General features: G+C 39.3%; 1 protein-coding gene across 1 annotated transcript; it reads left to right on the top strand.

Annotated features, from left to right (window-relative positions):
• Nucleotides 1-9,397: 9,397 nt before the first annotated feature.
• Nucleotides 9,398-14,033, top strand: LOC104465431 (adenylate cyclase type 8-like). The gene is made up of 3 exons (XM_010078469.1): nt 9,398-9,510; nt 11,845-11,959; nt 13,461-14,033. Exons 1-3 carry the CDS (start codon nt 9,478-9,480, stop codon nt 13,946-13,948), a joined length of 636 nt encoding a protein of 211 aa, XP_010076771.1. The 5' UTR covers nt 9,398-9,477; the 3' UTR covers nt 13,949-14,033.
• The last annotated feature ends 4,634 nt before the right edge of the window (nt 14,034-18,667 follow it).

The raw sequence follows: 18,667 nt of genomic DNA, 5'->3' as shown, positions 1-18,667 counted from the left end.
AGCAAATGGCCTCAAGTTGCACCAGGGGACGTATATTAGCTGTATATTAGAAAAAAATTTCTTCACTGAAAGAGTGATCAGGCATTGGACCAGGCTGCCCAGGGAAGTGGTGGAGTCACCATCCCTGGAGTTGTTCAAGAAACATGTAGATGTGGTGCTTAGGGACATGGTTTAGTGAGTTAGGTGGTGTTGGGTTGGACTTGATGATCCTTGAGGTCTTTTCCAACCTTAATGATTCTATGATTCTGTGATTCTATAGCCCCATACTAGCTACTATGAAGAAAGCTAACTCTGTCCCAGCCAAAACCAGCACTTTCTCCACTGCTTATTCCATACCATTCACGTCATGGTAAGGTCCCACACTATCCAATACAACCTCATTAACCACCACCCCACTTTCCCACCCTTTGGGATGATATCCTGGATATAATAAACGGATATAATTCTCTTAGTCTATGGACCACTCCTGTAAAATGTTTATAAAATGTCCAGAAAATGTACATTGAGTTCATTTAGCTCATGACTTTAGGCTCCATCTGTTTCGGTGGTCACTCAGGACAGGAGGGATGGTATGCTGCGTGGAGTTTTTGGGCACCAAACCCAACTTAGGTTGGGTCACTGCTGCACCTGCACTGCTTCTTTTAAGGCTTGTCCTCCACTGGTTCAGATGGTTCCTGCTATAGTAATTCCTACAGCATGCAACTCAAAGTACACGTTACAACAGTTTAAAAGTATATCTAATACGATCTCCACCCTGGTCCTTTGGTGTGGGTTACAGGCTTTAGCATTGTAACGAACTCTTCCCCTTGTTCCTAGCCTGGCTAGCAACAAGGGGTTCTTGCCATAGAAGCTCCCATAACATGCAACTCAACTTCTGGGTTACAATGATTTAAAGGTATTTCCGCTACAACCTCCATCCCTGGTCTCTTTGGACCAGACCATTGGGTTTACTTTGCAATGAACTCCTCTCTTCGCCCCTGCTTCAGCTTGGTCCAGAATTTGTTTCTGAAAGAGCATGAAGTCACTTACTCCTTATTTGAAATAAGGCAAATGTGTATTATATTGCCTGTGAATAAAGGCTATTGTATGATGAAACTGGAATTTTCCCATGTAATGTTGGAATTATCTTTTATAACAAAGAGGTTACAAATTTTGCAAGATTCAGGTTGCCAGCACTGACATATCTATTCATTGTGCAGCAAAAAGGAATCAAGGTTACCCTTTTCTGATTGTACATTTTGGAAATAGATGTAGCTAGATGAATTAGACTTCACAATGAGGAATCACTGTGTTGTGAAGATGTGATTTCAAATATCACCTACAGAAGGAAGATATAGTGAGAAACTACAAGGAAAGGCACTTCAGAAATGAGCCTCTTGAGGAATTTTACACTCTGTGGGTATTAAACTGCCATAAAAACACTGCTCTTCACATGACAAAATGTGTGTGTGAAAGCAACCAGGTTAAAAAACTTCACTGCAAATGGAGCAGATCCCAATACCAACCATGGTCATGTTCTGGCATATCTGCACTATGGATTTTTGGGGAATACATGTCCTTTCTCACATATTCATTCACATACACTCACTTGCATAATAATCTTCAAATGCAAACAAATGCCCCATGGATCACCGCTGATGCTTCAATAATTTGCCACTGAATTGAATTTCACCACCCCTGCTTTTTGTAAGGCAATTTCCAGAGTGACTGTACTTGGGGATGATTTATGCATGAGCCGGCTGGCTGTAACGTCCACCCAATTTCAGTACAATCAATCCTGCAGTTCATGTCTGGCCATTAAGTCAATTTCTCTGCTCTCAAAAAATGAATTCCCAAATGTGTACTGTAAGCATTTTCTCATGGATGTATTATTTCTGTCTTGATGCTTCCTACCAAAAATAGAAAAACTGAGCAGCTGAAGGCTCAGAGAGTTGTTTTCTGTCTTCTTGATCTGAGGAAAGTGTATGCCTGGGTGTATATATGCTTTTGCTAGCACATATTGTCTAGTCTTCCATAAGCATTCACAAACTAATGTATTACTTTTTTTCTATACCTATGAAAGGGCATCTAAGAGCATCCTTAGAGCATGGCTTCCATGACTGTGCAGATGTTCTTCAGTGAAAGAAAGTGTAAGGGCAAGAAGGCTATCAACCATGTTTTTTCTCAAACAAAGCTTTGCAGTGTCTTTGTAAACTAGCAGAATTTTCCCACTTTTACTGTAGGACACATTGTTAAAGAGTCTAGAGAAACAGCAGCATTAGCAGCATAGCAAAGAGGAGGGCAGGGGTTCAGGATGCTTTTCTAGGGAAAAGTAGGATGAAGGAAGAAGAGGAGACTGAGGTGTTCACATCAGGTCTATGGTGTCCAGCAGCAAGATCTTTTATCATGAGACCAAAGCACTAAAATTTCCTAAAGCACTGCAACAAGAACATTGAGAAGCAACTACTCCAGGTCAGAATGTCATAAGAGAAGTCCCAGAATGGAAAGTATCCACTAAAAAAAATTTAAACAAAAGAGAATGCATATGGCTGTGGTATATTAGCCACTAGAAAAGCACAAGTTGTGGGGAGACTCTGTCCCTGGCATTTTTAAAGTTGAAATTAGTTTTGTTCCTAAAAATTTGTTTGGGTTCAGAGAAGAACCAACGGCATTTTCACATACATAATGACAAGAACCCATCCATAAATAAATTTGTCATTCAGTACCAAAGTCAGTTTTATGCACAATGTAAGTGGAAGCTTACCCCAGGGCATACTTTAACTTAATAACCTCCTGTGTCCGATCTCTTGTAAGCTGCTTTCTGTCCCCAGTAACTCCATTATCACCCTCACTTTTGTTTTTCCCTCCTTTCAAACCCTAATAGCACGAACTCCTCCCAGAACCAGGCAACCAAATAGCTCCATAGTCACCTTGGGAGAACCACATTTTACACCAGAGTAAGGGCTCTCTGAAAACCTGTGAATAAACAAACTTGTAAAGAACTGCAGCAGTGTGAAGTATAAATTATCCACCAGAAAATGTGTTAACTGAGAGGACTCTTTACAAGGAGACATTCTAAATGGTTCCATCTGATCCGTGTTACTCAACAAATTTAGAAATATATTGTCAACTGCAAACACTTATGAGACAGACAATAAAAAATAATAAATATTAGGTTGCTTTAACTTGTGTAACGGTGTTTCATTCTCTGTTATTCATACTTTCAAATGAATCCTTCATTTTTTCAAGTTGTTCCCCATATAAATCAAAATGAAAAATTCTATTTCATTTTTGCTGGTGCAGACCCTCTGACCTCAGAAGCAGAAAGAGCAGGCTTTCAAAGAAAGGGCAAACACTGTGTATAATCCATGATAAAAATGCAAGAGCTGTCAGCCTCCTCCTGCTTAATATACTAATGCTAACCTCAGATATTAAGGTATTATGCATGAAAAATAAAAAGAAACCTATTTTAATTGCAGACAATTATGTTCTCTTCCCTATTATACCGCTTCAGCTATTTTTTCTTCATTGATCTTTTAGGAATTATACTCACAGTCCTATGATGCTGTTGGTGTGATGTTTGCTTCTATTCCTGGGTTTGCTGACTTCTATTCCCAGACTGAGATGAACAACCAAGGAGTAGAGTGTCTGCGCTTGCTGAATGAAATCATTGCAGACTTTGATGAGGTAATACCAGTTACTAGAGAAAATCTGATACTGCTTAAATTATGAGTTCCCAAATACAATATATGTCATCTTAAATTATCAAATTTACTAACTATTCTGCTTCCAATAATTGTCTCACTTTTCTACTCCAAGTACAATTGTCTATTTTGCTTTTTTGCACTTAGTCATGCCAAGCTTTACTGTGAATGACCTCGTGAGATAGAGACTGAAATCAATAGCTACTTGGGTATAAACATGCATAAATAAAAGCACAATCTGCTCCAGCATATCTAGAAGTAAAACATGCCTTAGTTCTGTGGATGAAAGAAGTATGAAGATATTTGCAACAGTTCTGGAAAGTAGTGGTCTGATTCCAAATAGATAAAGATGTTGTTTTGAAGACATTCTTTAAATGGACTCAATGACTGTTAAAAGAGTCAAGTGAGATGTGAAGCACACAGCTCAGAAGCAAATGTTGGGTAGAGAATGAAAGGTGGTGACATATAAACTGAGGAGACTTGTCTGCTCAGGTGTGTTATACAGAGGTAAATGAAGTAAAGCTGCTTGCTTTGCTAAGGAATTCAGAGGTGAAGGGAAATTGAAAAACAATGGAAAGGACATAGAAAGGAAAAATAATTTATTTAGATATCCTGTCCAGTTAATTTCAGAAAGGGAGCTGAGGAGGGGATAAGATAAACAGGAGAAGAACAGTCAGATGCCCAATATAGCTATTGCCAGGTGGAAGCACAGAAAACTTAGAAAGTGAAGAGGAAGTCAGGAGCAAGTTGCATACTTGTTGTTGCATACTCTACCAACCAGTTAGTAGTGTCTTTTTTTAAAAATTTATTTAGTCCTACCTCAGTCCTACTTTAAAAACCTATCTCTCTTTGAGGGTTTAGACTAGAGTTTTTGTTTTAGTTTGGGATTTTGTTTTTCAAAAAGCAAGCATCTCCAAGGGATTCAGTGGGAGGTACTGGAGGAAAAGATGAAAGTGGCAGGCATATGACCGAGAAAAAGAGATTAGGAAAAAAAAAAGTTATTTTTTTATTCCATCCTGAGCAGCAAGTACCTAATACCTCTCATAAGTTTTGAAGAATCTGTTTTCAGTTTGCTCCTCTGGTGGAAGTTATCTTCATTTCATCAGGGGAAAACAAAAGCACAAAGGGGTAATTGGCTTTCCTGGGGTTTTTTTGAAAACAAAGGTAACTGTTCCTGTGCCAGAAGATAGAACCTAAACAGGAACCCAGATCAGGGTCTTAACTGCACCTTCATCCTTCCTCATCACGGGCATCTGCATGGGGAACATTCGTAGAGTGGTAGCTCATAAAAACTAGACCAGGGTTAAGATTATCATGCTCTGAGAAACAATGAAAATGAGAAGTTTATGCATATAATTGGTCAGATGCTAAAATTACTAGTGGGAAATAGAAGAATTCACAGGGGATGCATCCCTGGACATTTTAGTAGAAAAGAGAACTACTCTCCTATGAGAAGAGTTCTGTAACATGCTAAGCTCCTGCACTGCTTTCCTTATAAGTATAAATACCTGCTTCATATCTCTAAGACCTTGCACAGCTGTCAGCATGCTTCTTGATTAATAGTTTTGTTTTTCTTTCCAGACCTGATTAAAATCATTATGGCTCAAACTTAATGCAAAGCCTGTTGCTATGAATTAATTTAAGACATTTTGTCATGTACGTTCATATAATCTTCACAACAGAATTCCATTGCTGCTGTGTTGATTACTGCAGACAAGGTTTTCATCAAAAACCCTAACACAGTATTACATTCAAGCCCCTAACACCTGCTCTGTAATTAATAAAAGACATAATGAGGGATTGTATTATGTCCCAGACATGTTTAGTTGAATAATAGATATATTCTTGGTACGGGTAGTAAATGAAATTACATGAACCCCTGCTGACTGCTAACCTACTTCCAGCATGGTCATGCCATTAGTTTATTCTGTCTAAGCAATCTGCAAGGTGATATGCCAGTGAGTAATCCTACCCATGGAAAAGGAACCAGAAGTCACTTCAGGTATGATATTTCAGGGCCAGTTCCATGTAACTATCAACTGACACTACATGATGTCACTATTCCTTGTTTTTCATTATGTTTCTTGCCAAGGTTGCCTGCTGCCTCAATACAGCCCTGGAAGTAAAATGAAGCTTGACGAACAGAACAGATCTGTTAGCCATGGGAGAAGTTTGCTCCTCGGCATCACATGAACACCTCTGTAGAGATACCCAATGTAGGAGTTTAGCACAGGAGTGGCATTGGGACCTGATGCCATTTGAAATATCCTCGATGATTTCAGATGCCCACATGGGATCATCAGGTCCCATACTGCACTGTCAAAAAACTCATGCTCTTCTGGAACAAGCCACTGGAGGGTTTTCAGGGAAGCATGCTCTAGATGACAACAAACATCTCTGTTTAGACAACTCAATTGAGTTCCTAATCTCAAATCAGTTTTTACACTGAGTCCCCTCCTTTCCTCACACAGATAACAATAGTAGGGATGCTGTGTCCATAGGGTCAGGAAGATGTTTCTGAATGAAAGCAGTGGTAAAAATATAAGTTGACTCAGTTTGGAAAATGCGATAGGTGCATGAGAAGGAGATCTGGGTTATTTCTTTTCTCTTTTTAGAGGAGTTTCCTTGTTAGTACAAAACAGAAAGCTTACTATCCAGATCTATTATTTTGTTTTCCAGGTGTCTATGTTAGAGAGATAGTCAGACAAACAAAAAATAATGAACCGTGGAACAGAACCTGACACAAAAAACTGCACAGGATAGGAGCCCACAGAGGAGTCAGTCTGTGACTAGGTCTTTCTTAGGGAGCTGGGGGAACCTGGTCCAAAAGTCAGTCTTGGGGAGCAGGTGATCGACTCTTCTCAAAGCAGAGCCTTTACTCACAGTTTGTTTGTTTTTTCCCCTGATGGCTCACATATCTGTTGATTTTTAAATTATCCAGGCTTCCTGTCAACTGAGGCAGAATGGGAGGTGTTGATTTCTAGAATGACAAAAAGAGATTTTTTTTTTAATTTGACATATATCATCATGATACAATAAAGTTATACACCATTTTTTACTTTGTACCAGTTCAGACATCAAAAACCAAACATGGACATTGTGAATCTTATTTTATAATTACCTATCTTTTATATGACTGTAGTCTTAAGGTACGTACAGGGCTAAAATCCAATTCTTAGAGATGTTGCACCACAAAAAAATAATACTGGAACATTTTTCCTGAAGATTATGAGTCTTGAAGGAATTTTTTTAAATGTAGTATTCTTTCTAGTCTTTTTAATCATTTATGTATCTTAGTGATGTTACAGTTGGGATTTATGCTTTAATAAGAGCTTACTAGTTCATGGGGTTTTTTTCCTCCCATTTTCTTTATCCTGCAATGATTTACACAGTGTTTATGAAAAACAGATTTTAATATATCATGTTGCCACAAACAGAGGTTTCAGCAGCATGCAGGTTCCTGCTTTCAGACTTTGACGATTACTTTGCAGTTGTGCTCCATGCCCTGGAACATTCTCTTTTGTACTACTTTGTGCGTGTTCCATTGCATGTGTACATCCCAGGGTCTGACCTCCATATAGCCTTGGTTGTACATGAATTGTAGCATCAAGCCATTAGTTGCTTTTCAGATGCCAACTACATTCTAATGTTTGAATATTTTCACTGGACTATCTTGGTAAATTAGCAAACCTATTTAAAATGTCATAACAAATAGCAGCTGATTTAGGACTGATTCCCTAATATCAAAATCTATAATCCTGTCATACTGTGAAGAAAGTAATTGGTAAATAAAACATTATTTGAAGAAGGAAAGAAGCTATCTAACAGACAAGGTAAAGCAGGAAAAATAGAGATTTGGAAAAAATAATGAATAAGAAGAGAAAAGATGATTTGAGATTGTTTCTTCTAAATTGCCTCATAGCCAGTAGGTTATTTATTTCTTTAAAAGTCATTTTAGACATTTATCATACATTTTAAATTACTGTGCTGTTTGCTGTTTCTTCCAGCAACCATCTGTAAATGAACATGTAGGCTGTTTTTAACCATGACCATTTTCTCCCCTTGCCCACACACCTGGTGCTCTCAGACTGCTCACAAAAACAGAGCTACAAGAAATTATCTTTTTCTATAAGAGAGCAGTTGGAAGAGCTACCCTGGTAGGAGGGAAAAGTAGATAATGGGCTTTTCTGGCAGCTTGAAGAAAAATTAGAAGCAGGTCAAGTCTTTGGACTTTCCTGACTTGGAAGGGAGCCATTAACCATATGGCTTTGTATTCCCTGCGTGCAATGCTGTGCAGCCTCCCATTAGAGACAGATGGTGCGATATCTGTACGCGAACAGCAAAGCTTACAAGACCCCAGTGCTCCGGCTGACGTACACTGTGGTTAGCTCAATGGCAGGGGATATTTCATGTTATATCTTTGGTATGTTTCTCCCTTTGAGGAGATTTAGTTTTTAATTGACAGGAAACTCAAACCCACAAGACAGGAAAAGAATGCATGACAGAGTATAAAATAAGGGGGAAATGCTTCATTAAATTTTTGCCTGACCTCAGTAAGAATTTTTTTCATTTAAATCCCAACTAAGTTGAGCCTTTAGAAGTGAAAGTTTAAAATTCTTTCTCTCTGTGAATTGGCTTGTTTTTTCTTCCAGGACTGCCTAACCTATATTGATACCTAAATTTACTAGACACCATGCTGTTTATCATGAAGTTTTACAGAGTATTTTGGTATTAACATCAGCAATACACATTTTTAAAGCCTGTGATGAGGTGATACATGCCCATAACCCGCATAAAGCTCTGTTCTCATTGACAGAGTTCATAACCTGAACTCTGCTTTGGTCTCTCAAGGAATGTGATGCTCTGGCTTCTATTTCATGGAAAGTCCTGAGTAAAACTGTGAATATGGCCTTGGAATGGGGACCAAACTGTCACTGTCACTCCACTCAGTGCTTTAATCACTAGACTAAATATATTCATCCTCTTGAAGATTTGAAATCTGATGAGTTCTTTATGCGTACTACTATAGCTAACTCAAAGAGATACAGGCGTTTACCACTTCCCACTGGTTCCCTGCATTTTTTGTAGAAGGGGAAAATACATAACAAAAGTGCACACTGAATGACTCAATAGACATACCAGTGTTAGGTCTGATAGTAAGCAGAGGGAAGCGTCGCATAGAGGAGGACTTGATCTTTCATAGAAGTTCTTTGGAGGCATCTACCTCCATCCATTGACTGTGCAAGATAGTTAAAATGGTTATTTTAAGTGGACTGAATTCCCTTTAACACTGGTCTCATCACCTGAATTGTTGCTGTTGCAGCACTTAATTTGTAAACTGAGTTCATCCAGAAGAGATTTAAGAAGATTTTTAAGAGATCGGGTCTTATATTCACACATACATACACAGAGAGTTTGTCTTCACTGATTTTCAGTGATTACACCTCATGAAATGCAGGACTCATCTGCATTTAAGTTAGGCTGGAATATGCATGTCTTATATTATCCAATATGTAATTTACCAAACAGCTTTACAGAGCACAGCAGAATTCATCTTGAATGCACTCTGTGAGTAGACAATGTTGCAGAGTCCCAGTTCAGTGTGTCCCAGAACGAGCCATGCACCATGACCAAATGGAAGATACCAGAAGTGTAGTGATTCATTTCACTGTCTGTAGAAGTATTTTGCATTAAGAATTACAGAAGTAACAGCGTTTTCTTCTATATATGTTAGTTACTAGGTGAAGAGAGATTTCAAGATATTGAAAAAATTAAAACGATCGGCAGCACATACATGGCCGTGTCAGGATTATCACCTGAAAAACAGGTAAGAGAGTAGTTTTCTTTAGGAAGCAAAGCTTTTAGTGTGTCTGACCGTTCATATTAGAGAATATTAGTGTTGTCTTTCTGATGTTCATAGATGTATTTGCTAAAATAAAATAGATATTTGGGGCTTCTGGCAGACAACAGTTTCCCTTCTTGATGAATTGAAATGCCATCTTGTGCTCAGAACAAGAACCATATGGATTCTCTCCTCAAATTTAGCTTTACAGGAGAGGAAAAAAAAATCTCCTTTCAACCACACTGATGTGAATCTAGAGCAGGTCTATCTATATTTTTGGACATACTCCAAATTTACGACTGTAACTCAGACAGGAATCTGGCCGACAGCCTCCAATAATCTGTGAAGAAAGAGGATCTATTAACTGACAGCATACTTACGCAGGTGTAAAGCTGCAGTTATACATTTTTGTGATGATGTAGCTGTATATCTAGTGACAGCATGATAAACTACACATCAAAAAGAGCAAACCCATCAGTTCGACTGAAGAACATCACAAAGCCAGAAGTCTGCAGGCTGCCATCACTTGCAGAGGTGCAAATCAAGCTGAGGGAAAAATCAACTGCCGAGGACAAATGCACAGTCACAGCCATAAACCTCAAATAAGTCAGATGAGAGAAGTTCATTCATAATTCCACCCAAGAATATGCCTGGAAATGGGGTCTCCAAAGGAATAACATGAGGCTCTAAAATACATCCAGCAAGATGTTGACTGTTGCTGAAATCTGTCTTGCTTGGCAACTGGCACCTCTTCCCAAGGAAGAGAACCGTAAAATGGGGTGTGCTGCCCCTGATCAACCACAGAGTGGGAATCAGATCTGCCCACATTGATTGCAACTGCCAGGAAAGCAGAAGACAGATTAGTGTGAGCTTTATAAACTAGAAAATTTTCATTATTTGTTTAGATTACATTATAAACACAAAGAGTGTAACCAGCTGAGCATCTCCCACCTACAGAGTAACAAGTGATGCTGACAGTTAGAAATCCACAGAACTAGGCAGGCATGAGATTTGTGCTTGTTCCAGCTCAAAATGCTTCTGTGCAGAAATGATCAAAGAACGACTGAACACCAGGGAGGTAGCTGGTTATAGCTACACAGCTCCTAACTACTTCTTTTGACTCCTGATGTGGATAAAAATTCAAAGAAAGAAAATCTTGCATTTCCAAGACTGATAAACTCATCCTTTTTCTTGAACCATAACAGCTTAATGGAATCTTTAGGTATGTTTTAAATATATTTATCTTCAGATATACATGTCTGTCACCTTGTCAGCATCTAAGAGATGAGGGCTGGTGAGGGAGGCTGGATGCTGTGAATTGAATGAGTCTGAGGACAAGGACTGAGCATGGTGGGAACAGAACAGGATGATGCCAGGGAGATGCTTATGTTCAGGATTAAACACTGAGGATGATGAAAATTGTAAAGGGCTGGACTGCATGACCCAAGGGGAAGCCTTGCAATGCTTCATTTGTAAGGACTGGAAATTTGTTTAATGAAAGAGTTATCTGGCTTCAGAATAGATGAGGTGACTTCATACCATTATTGGGCCGAAACTTCAGCTGCTCTTACTCCACTGCCTACTAAGAGAAACAATTAAGGATTTCCTTGTCCTTCTTTGAGGGTTCCTGCCCCATCATTTGCTCTGTTGGTGTTCTGTGAAGACTAAAACCTGCTCCTGGTCCCCATCTGTATATCTACTGCCCTATAGGAATGGAAATGGAGGGGAAGGAGCAGCAAGTGACTTGACTGCTCTAAGCAGAAGTGATTAACGAGCTACAGACTACAGTCTTTTCTCTCTCACTTAACCGGTCACAGGTTGCCTGGATTGCCTTGTTGTTCCTGTCACTATTCCATCCCTAAGAGCACTGGAATTGGTGCTTTTCCTAGGTGACAGTTTCAGCAAAGGAGAATTAAATGTCACTGTTTTTTCTCTACTTCTTGCTTACACGGGTCATCCCTGGTTCTCACTAGTTATTGTTCCTTGCACCTGAGTTATCTCAATCCTCTCTGTACTTTCTTTCTCAACCTTGGGTAGATTTCACGTGCCTTATTAATTCCCATGATTGTCTGTCTGATTATTGACAGGAAATTACTCTTTTTGATGCTTCATGCTAAGCTTCTCTCTATCCAGGTATACAGGTGTTGTAATATAAATGGGAAGCATTACGATTAATAATATCCTACCTCTCTTGGATCTAGTATGTTGAGACTGTTCTTACAAATTCCAAATTCAGATACTTGGCACTTGGTAGGGATGAGTGGGAGTGGGGCAAATGCAAAACTTTTCTAACATATTGCTTTACAATTTACTCCTCAGCAATGTGAAGACAAGTGGGGGCATTTGTGCGCTCTGGCCGACTTCTCCATAGCTCTGAATGAAAGCATACAGGAGATCAACAAGCATTCATTTAACAACTTTGAACTCCGTATTGGTAAGCATAGTTCAAACATGAGAATTAAAGTAACAGTTTGTCTCTGAGGATCTGACTCCGTAAGTACACCCCAGGAGCATTGCAAGGATATGTGCACCTTCAGAGACTCCAAATACTGTATCCTCTGTCTTCAGACTAACTTTATCCCCAACAAAGTTAGAAATAAGAAATACTCAATTTTCAGAATATGGACCCTGATTTGGGTACTGCAGGAGTTCTAAGATTTAGTGAATTGTGAATGGGTAACATAATTAATCTACTGTCTTTAGCAAGTCCACCCAAGAGCCCGTAGATATAACACAAAAAGTGAACTGGACAGCCCAGATGTAACCTCAAGCTTGATACTGGCTTGCACAGCCTCTAATTAATCTCCCTGTCTTAGAGTCTTATTCAGTAAAGGGGTAATAGTAGCTTATCCTAAACCTTGTGTGTAGTACTTTGGTTTTGCACAAAAATTGAATTCCAGTTCTGACCTGAGAAGTAGCAACAGCTCTGAATTGCTGTGATGGGGGTTCTGATCTCCTGGATGGGATATCATGGATGGCTAGTAGGACGGGATATGAAAAGATGACCTGAATATATGGCACATAGCACAGAATAAATCTGATGGCTTCGCATGTTGACTGGATCACTGGCCAAAACCAAAAGCCACCTGGAAAAAATATGTCCTTTACAGACAACCCTGCCATAAAAAAAAAAAAAATATATATTAATCACTCACAGCATGGAGAGTTGCAGCATCACCATCTGTGATCTGCTCTTCCTAACAGTTTTGAACAGAAAACACTCAATTCACAAGATTTCTCAGGGAACATGCATCCACTCATAATAAGTGTGGATCACTTGTGAAGATTTCATAGAGCATGAATGCAACAGTATTTGGAAATCATTTCTATCACCAATTTAAAACAATATTCTTAAAAAAAATAATCCTTTTCCTAAATATGTCTTTCACTCTCACTAAATGTATTCTTAAATCACTGCTGTAGAAAAAAAAATAGTCTCTTCTACATTATTGCTTTTCTTGAACTTATGCAATGATCCTACAAGATACAGTCTTTCAATAACTTTGTGGAATACTTTAATATTTTCACTTCATGGAACATAAGAATGTAATTTCTTGACTGCATAGCACTAACAAAGTTGCCTTCAACAAGTGTAGACCCAGGAAGATCCTTCCAGAGAGATCTTTCCCATTACATAAGAATCAGTTTGCAGGAGCTTTGGCAATAGTGTGCAGAATACAGATGATAAGTAAGTACTGTGGATCCACTGAGACAGACATCCTGTAAAATAACTCCATGGATATGGATATCACTTTTCAGGTTTTCTAGCTTTTCTGGCTTTTTTTTTTTCTTACTTTCTTTGTATATACCTCTTCCTCAAGCTTAGAGATGTGTATCTGAATGAGGCTTCATCTGGTTCTTAAGTGCAAATATGGTTTTCAGGTATTCTTGTCTAACTGGCTATCTCTTCTCAATTTTTTTTTTTTTTTTAATAGGGATTAGCCATGGCTCTGTCGTAGCGGGAGTTATCGGTGCTAAGAAACCCCAATATGATATCTGGGGCAAAACGGTTAATTTAGCAAGTCGAATGGACAGCACAGGTGTTAGTGACAGAATACAAGTGCCTGAAGAAACGTATCTGATCCTGAAGGACCGGGGATTTGCCTTCGACTACCGAGGAGAGATTTATGTCAAAGGTATCAGTGAACAGGAAGGAAAAATCAAAACATATTTTCTTCTAGGAAGAGTTCAACCAAATCCTTTAATCTTACAACCAAGAAAACTGACTGGACAGTATTCATTAGCAGCTGTTGTATTAGGACTTGTACAGTCTCTTAACAGGCAAAAACAGAAGCAAATCCTTAATGAGAACAATAACTCTGGAATCATAAAAGGACATTACAACCGGAGAACTTTGCTCACTCCCGGTGGATCTGAGGCAGCATCCCAGGCAGAGGGGGCTGACAAAACTGAATTGCCATAATCAGCATTTTGTTTGTGTTCTTTTTTTTGTATTTCTTTTATATATAAAAATAAATATACAAATAAAAAGGGTTTAAATTTTTTTAGAAGGTGTGTGATTATTTTCTAGTGTGATATTTCGATGAGATTCAGATTCCTACATTTTAACAAATGGTGCCAGCACCTCTCCCCCTAGTTGTGATTACCTCTGAATGTCCAGATATAGTATCTGTAGGCCACCACTCTGCTGTGCCAACTACCTGCAGAATGGGGCAAGAATAACCCTCTGACTGGAAGGATTTAGAATATAAATTGTGTAGAGACTTAGTGGTGGAAAAAGGAGGGAATACTCTTCACACTTTTTGGGTGAAAGCAAAGGCATAAGCAGTTTGATTACGTTCTTCTCACCTTTAGTTGCCTTCAGGTAGAGTTATAGGCTTCTGAGATAGTTGCCTGGTCTCCATAACAACTAGGGAAAAGCTAGCCAATACAGCCAAAGGATTTTAAGGTGTGCTATCTGCCCAGATGTGAGGATCTGGGAGACAGAAGAGATGGATCTTGCCCTAAACCCACTGATTCCATTGATTTCACTGGCCGTGGGTTCTTAATATAGACGAAGGTGTCCTCCTCACAAGTGGGCGGCTGCACTGTAGGCAGATAAATTGTATGTTGGCATCCACCTGACCTCTTGCACTCACACCAGGATGTCAAGACTCTCCTGTAGGCACGTGTCATATCTGTCAGTCTCATTTGGAGAGCTTGGATGCACTATGGTATCTTGACCAGCACAAGACATCTATGAAAAGGTGACAGAACTACACCTTGAATTAGATGTCTGGAGCCCACAGCCAAGATGTCTATTGTCCAGCCACGGAACTAATCAAATTCTCTGGAGTCACTTTCCAGAGTTCAGCTCTTAACCACATCACCAGCCTGAGTTCTGACCAAAACAAGGGTTGCCTGAGGCTATGAGTGCATGTCAAAATACAGCAGGAGATGAAGCTCACTCCTAAACTCCATCTCAGTTGCCTCAAGAGGAGGAGAGGCCAAGACTGAGGAGACCCCAAATTATTTGTGTGCCAGCACAGACACAGTCCTGCTGGGATGCTACAATGGCACGCCTAGGTGTTACAAGCCCTGTATCAAAAGGAGGATAAGTTTTTGGGGGATGGCTAATCAACTTCACCTTGGAAACAGTAAATATATAGCACAGGTTCCTATATACATCAGTGCCATGATTCATACTGAGCAGTAAAGTGCACAAATGAACCTCTCATCAAGTCTGTATGCTCAAAGGAGCTGGGTTTCTCTCAGTAAATATTATCTTTAAAGTAAATCACAGGTGGAAGCAGCAGAACCTGTAATCACACAGCAACCCCCAGATGAGATGCCACACAACCAGTACAGTGCAACATACAGATTCTTCGTAAATACAGGCCTTGTTTTTTCCAGGCTGTTACCCAGTCCTTAATGAAAACTGAGGTATCTAGAGAGCATCACCACTGGATCAGGCACATTTTTGAAAGATGGCCAATAGGGCTAGGGAATCTTGATTTCTACATTTTATAAGACACTATTGTTTACCAACAAAAGAGGCACCAAAATATGAAAGTGTTTAACTGTAGTAAGATAAATACATTGATTTTCATTGCAAAATAACCTGATGAATGGGTTTGGGGGACAAAATCTAATGAGCTGACTGCCATCATCAGAAACAGAAAATAATAAAAATGACCAAATAAATTCCACAGAAAATTGTATCACTGAATAATGGGTCTGAGCACAGAGAGCAAAGAGCAGTCTGAAATGTTATGCCCAGTGACGATGCTGCCAGCAACTGAGCTCCGATTCCAAATTGATTACTCCTTTGAATTCCCACAAATACCATTGTCTATGCCACACAGAGAAAGCTGATCCCCTCCACACACCCAGGCCAGTGTTGGTAGTGTAGAAGATAAAGACAAGGAAAGGCTAGCATATGAAGCACTTAAATTAATTTCATGTTTGCAGTAGTATTTGAGGCACTAAAGAAGGAAACTTTGGCTGGTTTAAACAGCTCATTAACAGCTGTTGTCTCCTTCACAGTTTATTTCTGTGCTGGATGGGTTCACTTTTCCTGGTTCTTTAAACATTTAATTCTTGCTAATATCCCAGCTGAACTAGTTTTCTAATTCTCACCACTGCTGCCAACCTCTGTAATGACAATTAGCAGTGAGTGGAAGGTGTTAACTAGATAACAGGATTGGAGACTAGAGCTGTGAGGGCAACTTCACTGCTCCTTAGCACGGGCCCAAACTTCCTTTTCTTAACATAAACACAGATGGCTTTCTGTGTTATCCCTCTCAAAATCCCCACTAGCATAACTATATTCCCAAGCAAAATTGACTGCTAATGAAGACTGAGTCTGTGTTGACCAGATAAAGAGTTTGCTATATCATTGCCACTGTTTATTGCCATGAATAATTCTTTAGTGAGGAATTTCACCTGTGACTGCCTCAGGTAAATCCCCTGCTTGGGACTATTTGTCTAATCTAGACGGCTACTTGTCACTCCAGCAATTACACTGCTTGTTCCTTTCCCAAGTGTTATTTCTTGTTGTAGCATCCATTTTCAGTGGAGCAGCAGCTATTCTCTCAGTCTTCTAGTTTTACTCCACTACTTTATGGTATCATTAGAATATCCAGCTTTCCCTCACAACTCTATCTTCAGGGTTTCTTGTTCATACAGAATAGAACTTCTCATAAAATAAGGACCTATAAAGCCAAAATAATATCCTTTGAAAAATGCCTGTCTGGGTTAATAAAGGTAAATTGCCTTGATATTTTAACTCTTTGGCCAAACCAGGTAGCCAGTATTGAGAGCTTCCCTAGAGAAAAAAGCCTTGGCAGAATGATTATACTCTTTGATGTCACCTTCTTTATTTCTACAAACGTGCACTACAGAAACAAGCAGCAGCCAGCTGCTTGCTCAGAAATTTGCATCTCGGTCCCTCCAACAAGCTCTGTGCCACAAGCTCTGCTGACTTAAATGTTTTCTAAACAAACAAGCTGAAATCCACAGCTTTCTTCTCTGAAAAGCAACATACAATCAATGACATCAAGGTCAGTTTATGCCAGCTTTGAAGTGCTCATTCTTAATCATTAAAGCAGATGGAATATTGACTATCTGGACAATACTTCTGTATGAAAATCATTACTCTGTAATTCTCCAAGTGCACATCACTCCTATATTCTAGCAAAGATCACATCTGTGGCAAGAGTGCTTATCTGTAGGGCAGTGAAAAGGTTTTAGTGTTGATTAATTTATGCCATTCACCAATTTTACTAATATCTACTCAGAAAGTCACAGTTAGGTACCTGTCAAGGTATTTACTCTTAGCTCACATTAAGACTCAAGACAGAAGAGAGTTTACCTTCACTGAGAACAGTGTGATAGGTGTGATATCATTTAGAACTGTGTGCTGAGAAAAAAAGTAATTAAAAAAATAGCCCTTGCACATGGAGGAAAAACATTGCTCAGTGTCCTCAGCTTTAATTCATTCCTGATTACTACACAGTCGTTTGTACATTTGGAAAAGCACAGCAAAAAAAAAAAAATCTCATCTAATTATTTTCTCATTAGCAGAACTTGAGCTGCCTTTCCTAAGCACAATGGGAGTCAAGGAGTTTATACAAACACACAGCACAGCCACGGTGGCAATAGCCATGTGTCCTGCCGCTGCACGCTGTCACGCTGCAACACACGGAGCAGAGAGCCTGGCTCTGGAGTGACTTAACAAACACGCAGTGAAATGATCAGAGGAGCAGGAAACAACCGCATTAACCATCGTCGGTGTTACACTGCAAGCCTTATAATGTCACAGTCAACTTATTAACCTCCCCGTCAGGCTTTTTCTGTTTCTCAATGGCAGTGACACGATTAAATGTTTGTGGTTTCCCCAGCTCTGTGCTTTGTGCAGAAAGAGAAAAATTATGACAGCAGAGCAGTCTGCAGATGGGAGCGAAGGGGTAAAAAATCAATATGCATATCTCCAGGCACTTGAAACTTACTGCAGTTCAGTTAGTATTTAAAGAATGCTCTCATTAGCTCTTGTGGTAGAAAATATTTCCTTGATTTACGTAACTTTGGTAAAGAAGGCCCAATTTTTTTCAAAAAAATATTTTTTTCTGTCCATTTTCCACTAAATTCTTTTTTAGATGATGGCTGTCAGAGTTACAGAGATATCCAGAGACTGATTCATTCAGCTCTTTCATGTGAAAATGACAGCAATGTGCAGGGCTGGTTAGACAGCATCTCCTGTCAAATGCCACTCATGCTACTTCTCCTGACCCAGATCTCCCTCAGCCCAAGGTGGTTTTTTTCTGGCTGATAAATATGTTAATATTGCTGTGCTGAAGCTATCTCTGTTTCACAGTGCATGCACCTTTAGAGGGTCTTTAAATCGGTGCCTCCTTCAGCTTTGCAATATTCTAAAAAAAAAAAAAAAAAAAAAAAATCAAAACGCACCACCATTGCCACATGGAGAAAAAAAAAAAGGAAGAAATCTCAGCTGGTTTGCTGAAAATCTAAGGTTCTAAAATGAATGACATATGTGTGAAGTGACTTTTGATTGTAAAACCCACTCCCAGCAGCAGTGACATGGGATACACCGTGGGACATTTTCACAGCAACAAGATATTAATTATAATTTTAATTAACTCATCAGTTACTTAAAATAATAAAAAGACACCAGCCTCTTCCT

This window comes from Pterocles gutturalis, unplaced genomic scaffold, assembly GCF_000699245.1.
Source record: "Pterocles gutturalis isolate BGI_N339 unplaced genomic scaffold, ASM69924v1 scaffold2263, whole genome shotgun sequence".
Classification (NCBI taxonomy): domain Eukaryota; kingdom Metazoa; phylum Chordata; class Aves; order Pterocliformes; family Pteroclidae; genus Pterocles; species Pterocles gutturalis.
Note: the sequence above shows the minus strand (reverse complement) of the source record. Positions and strands in the feature narration are given on the sequence as shown.

Coding starts and splice junctions, on each gene's coding strand:
- LOC104465431 (XM_010078469.1), top strand. CDS start 9,478: ATGGCCGTGTCAGGATTATCACCTGAAAAACAG. Junction 9,511..11,844: donor GATTATCACCTGAAAAACAG/GTAAGAGAGTAG, acceptor TTTACTCCTCAG/CAATGTGAAGACAAGTGGGG. Junction 11,960..13,460: donor CAACTTTGAACTCCGTATTG/GTAAGCATAGTT, acceptor TTTTTTTAATAG/GGATTAGCCATGGCTCTGTC.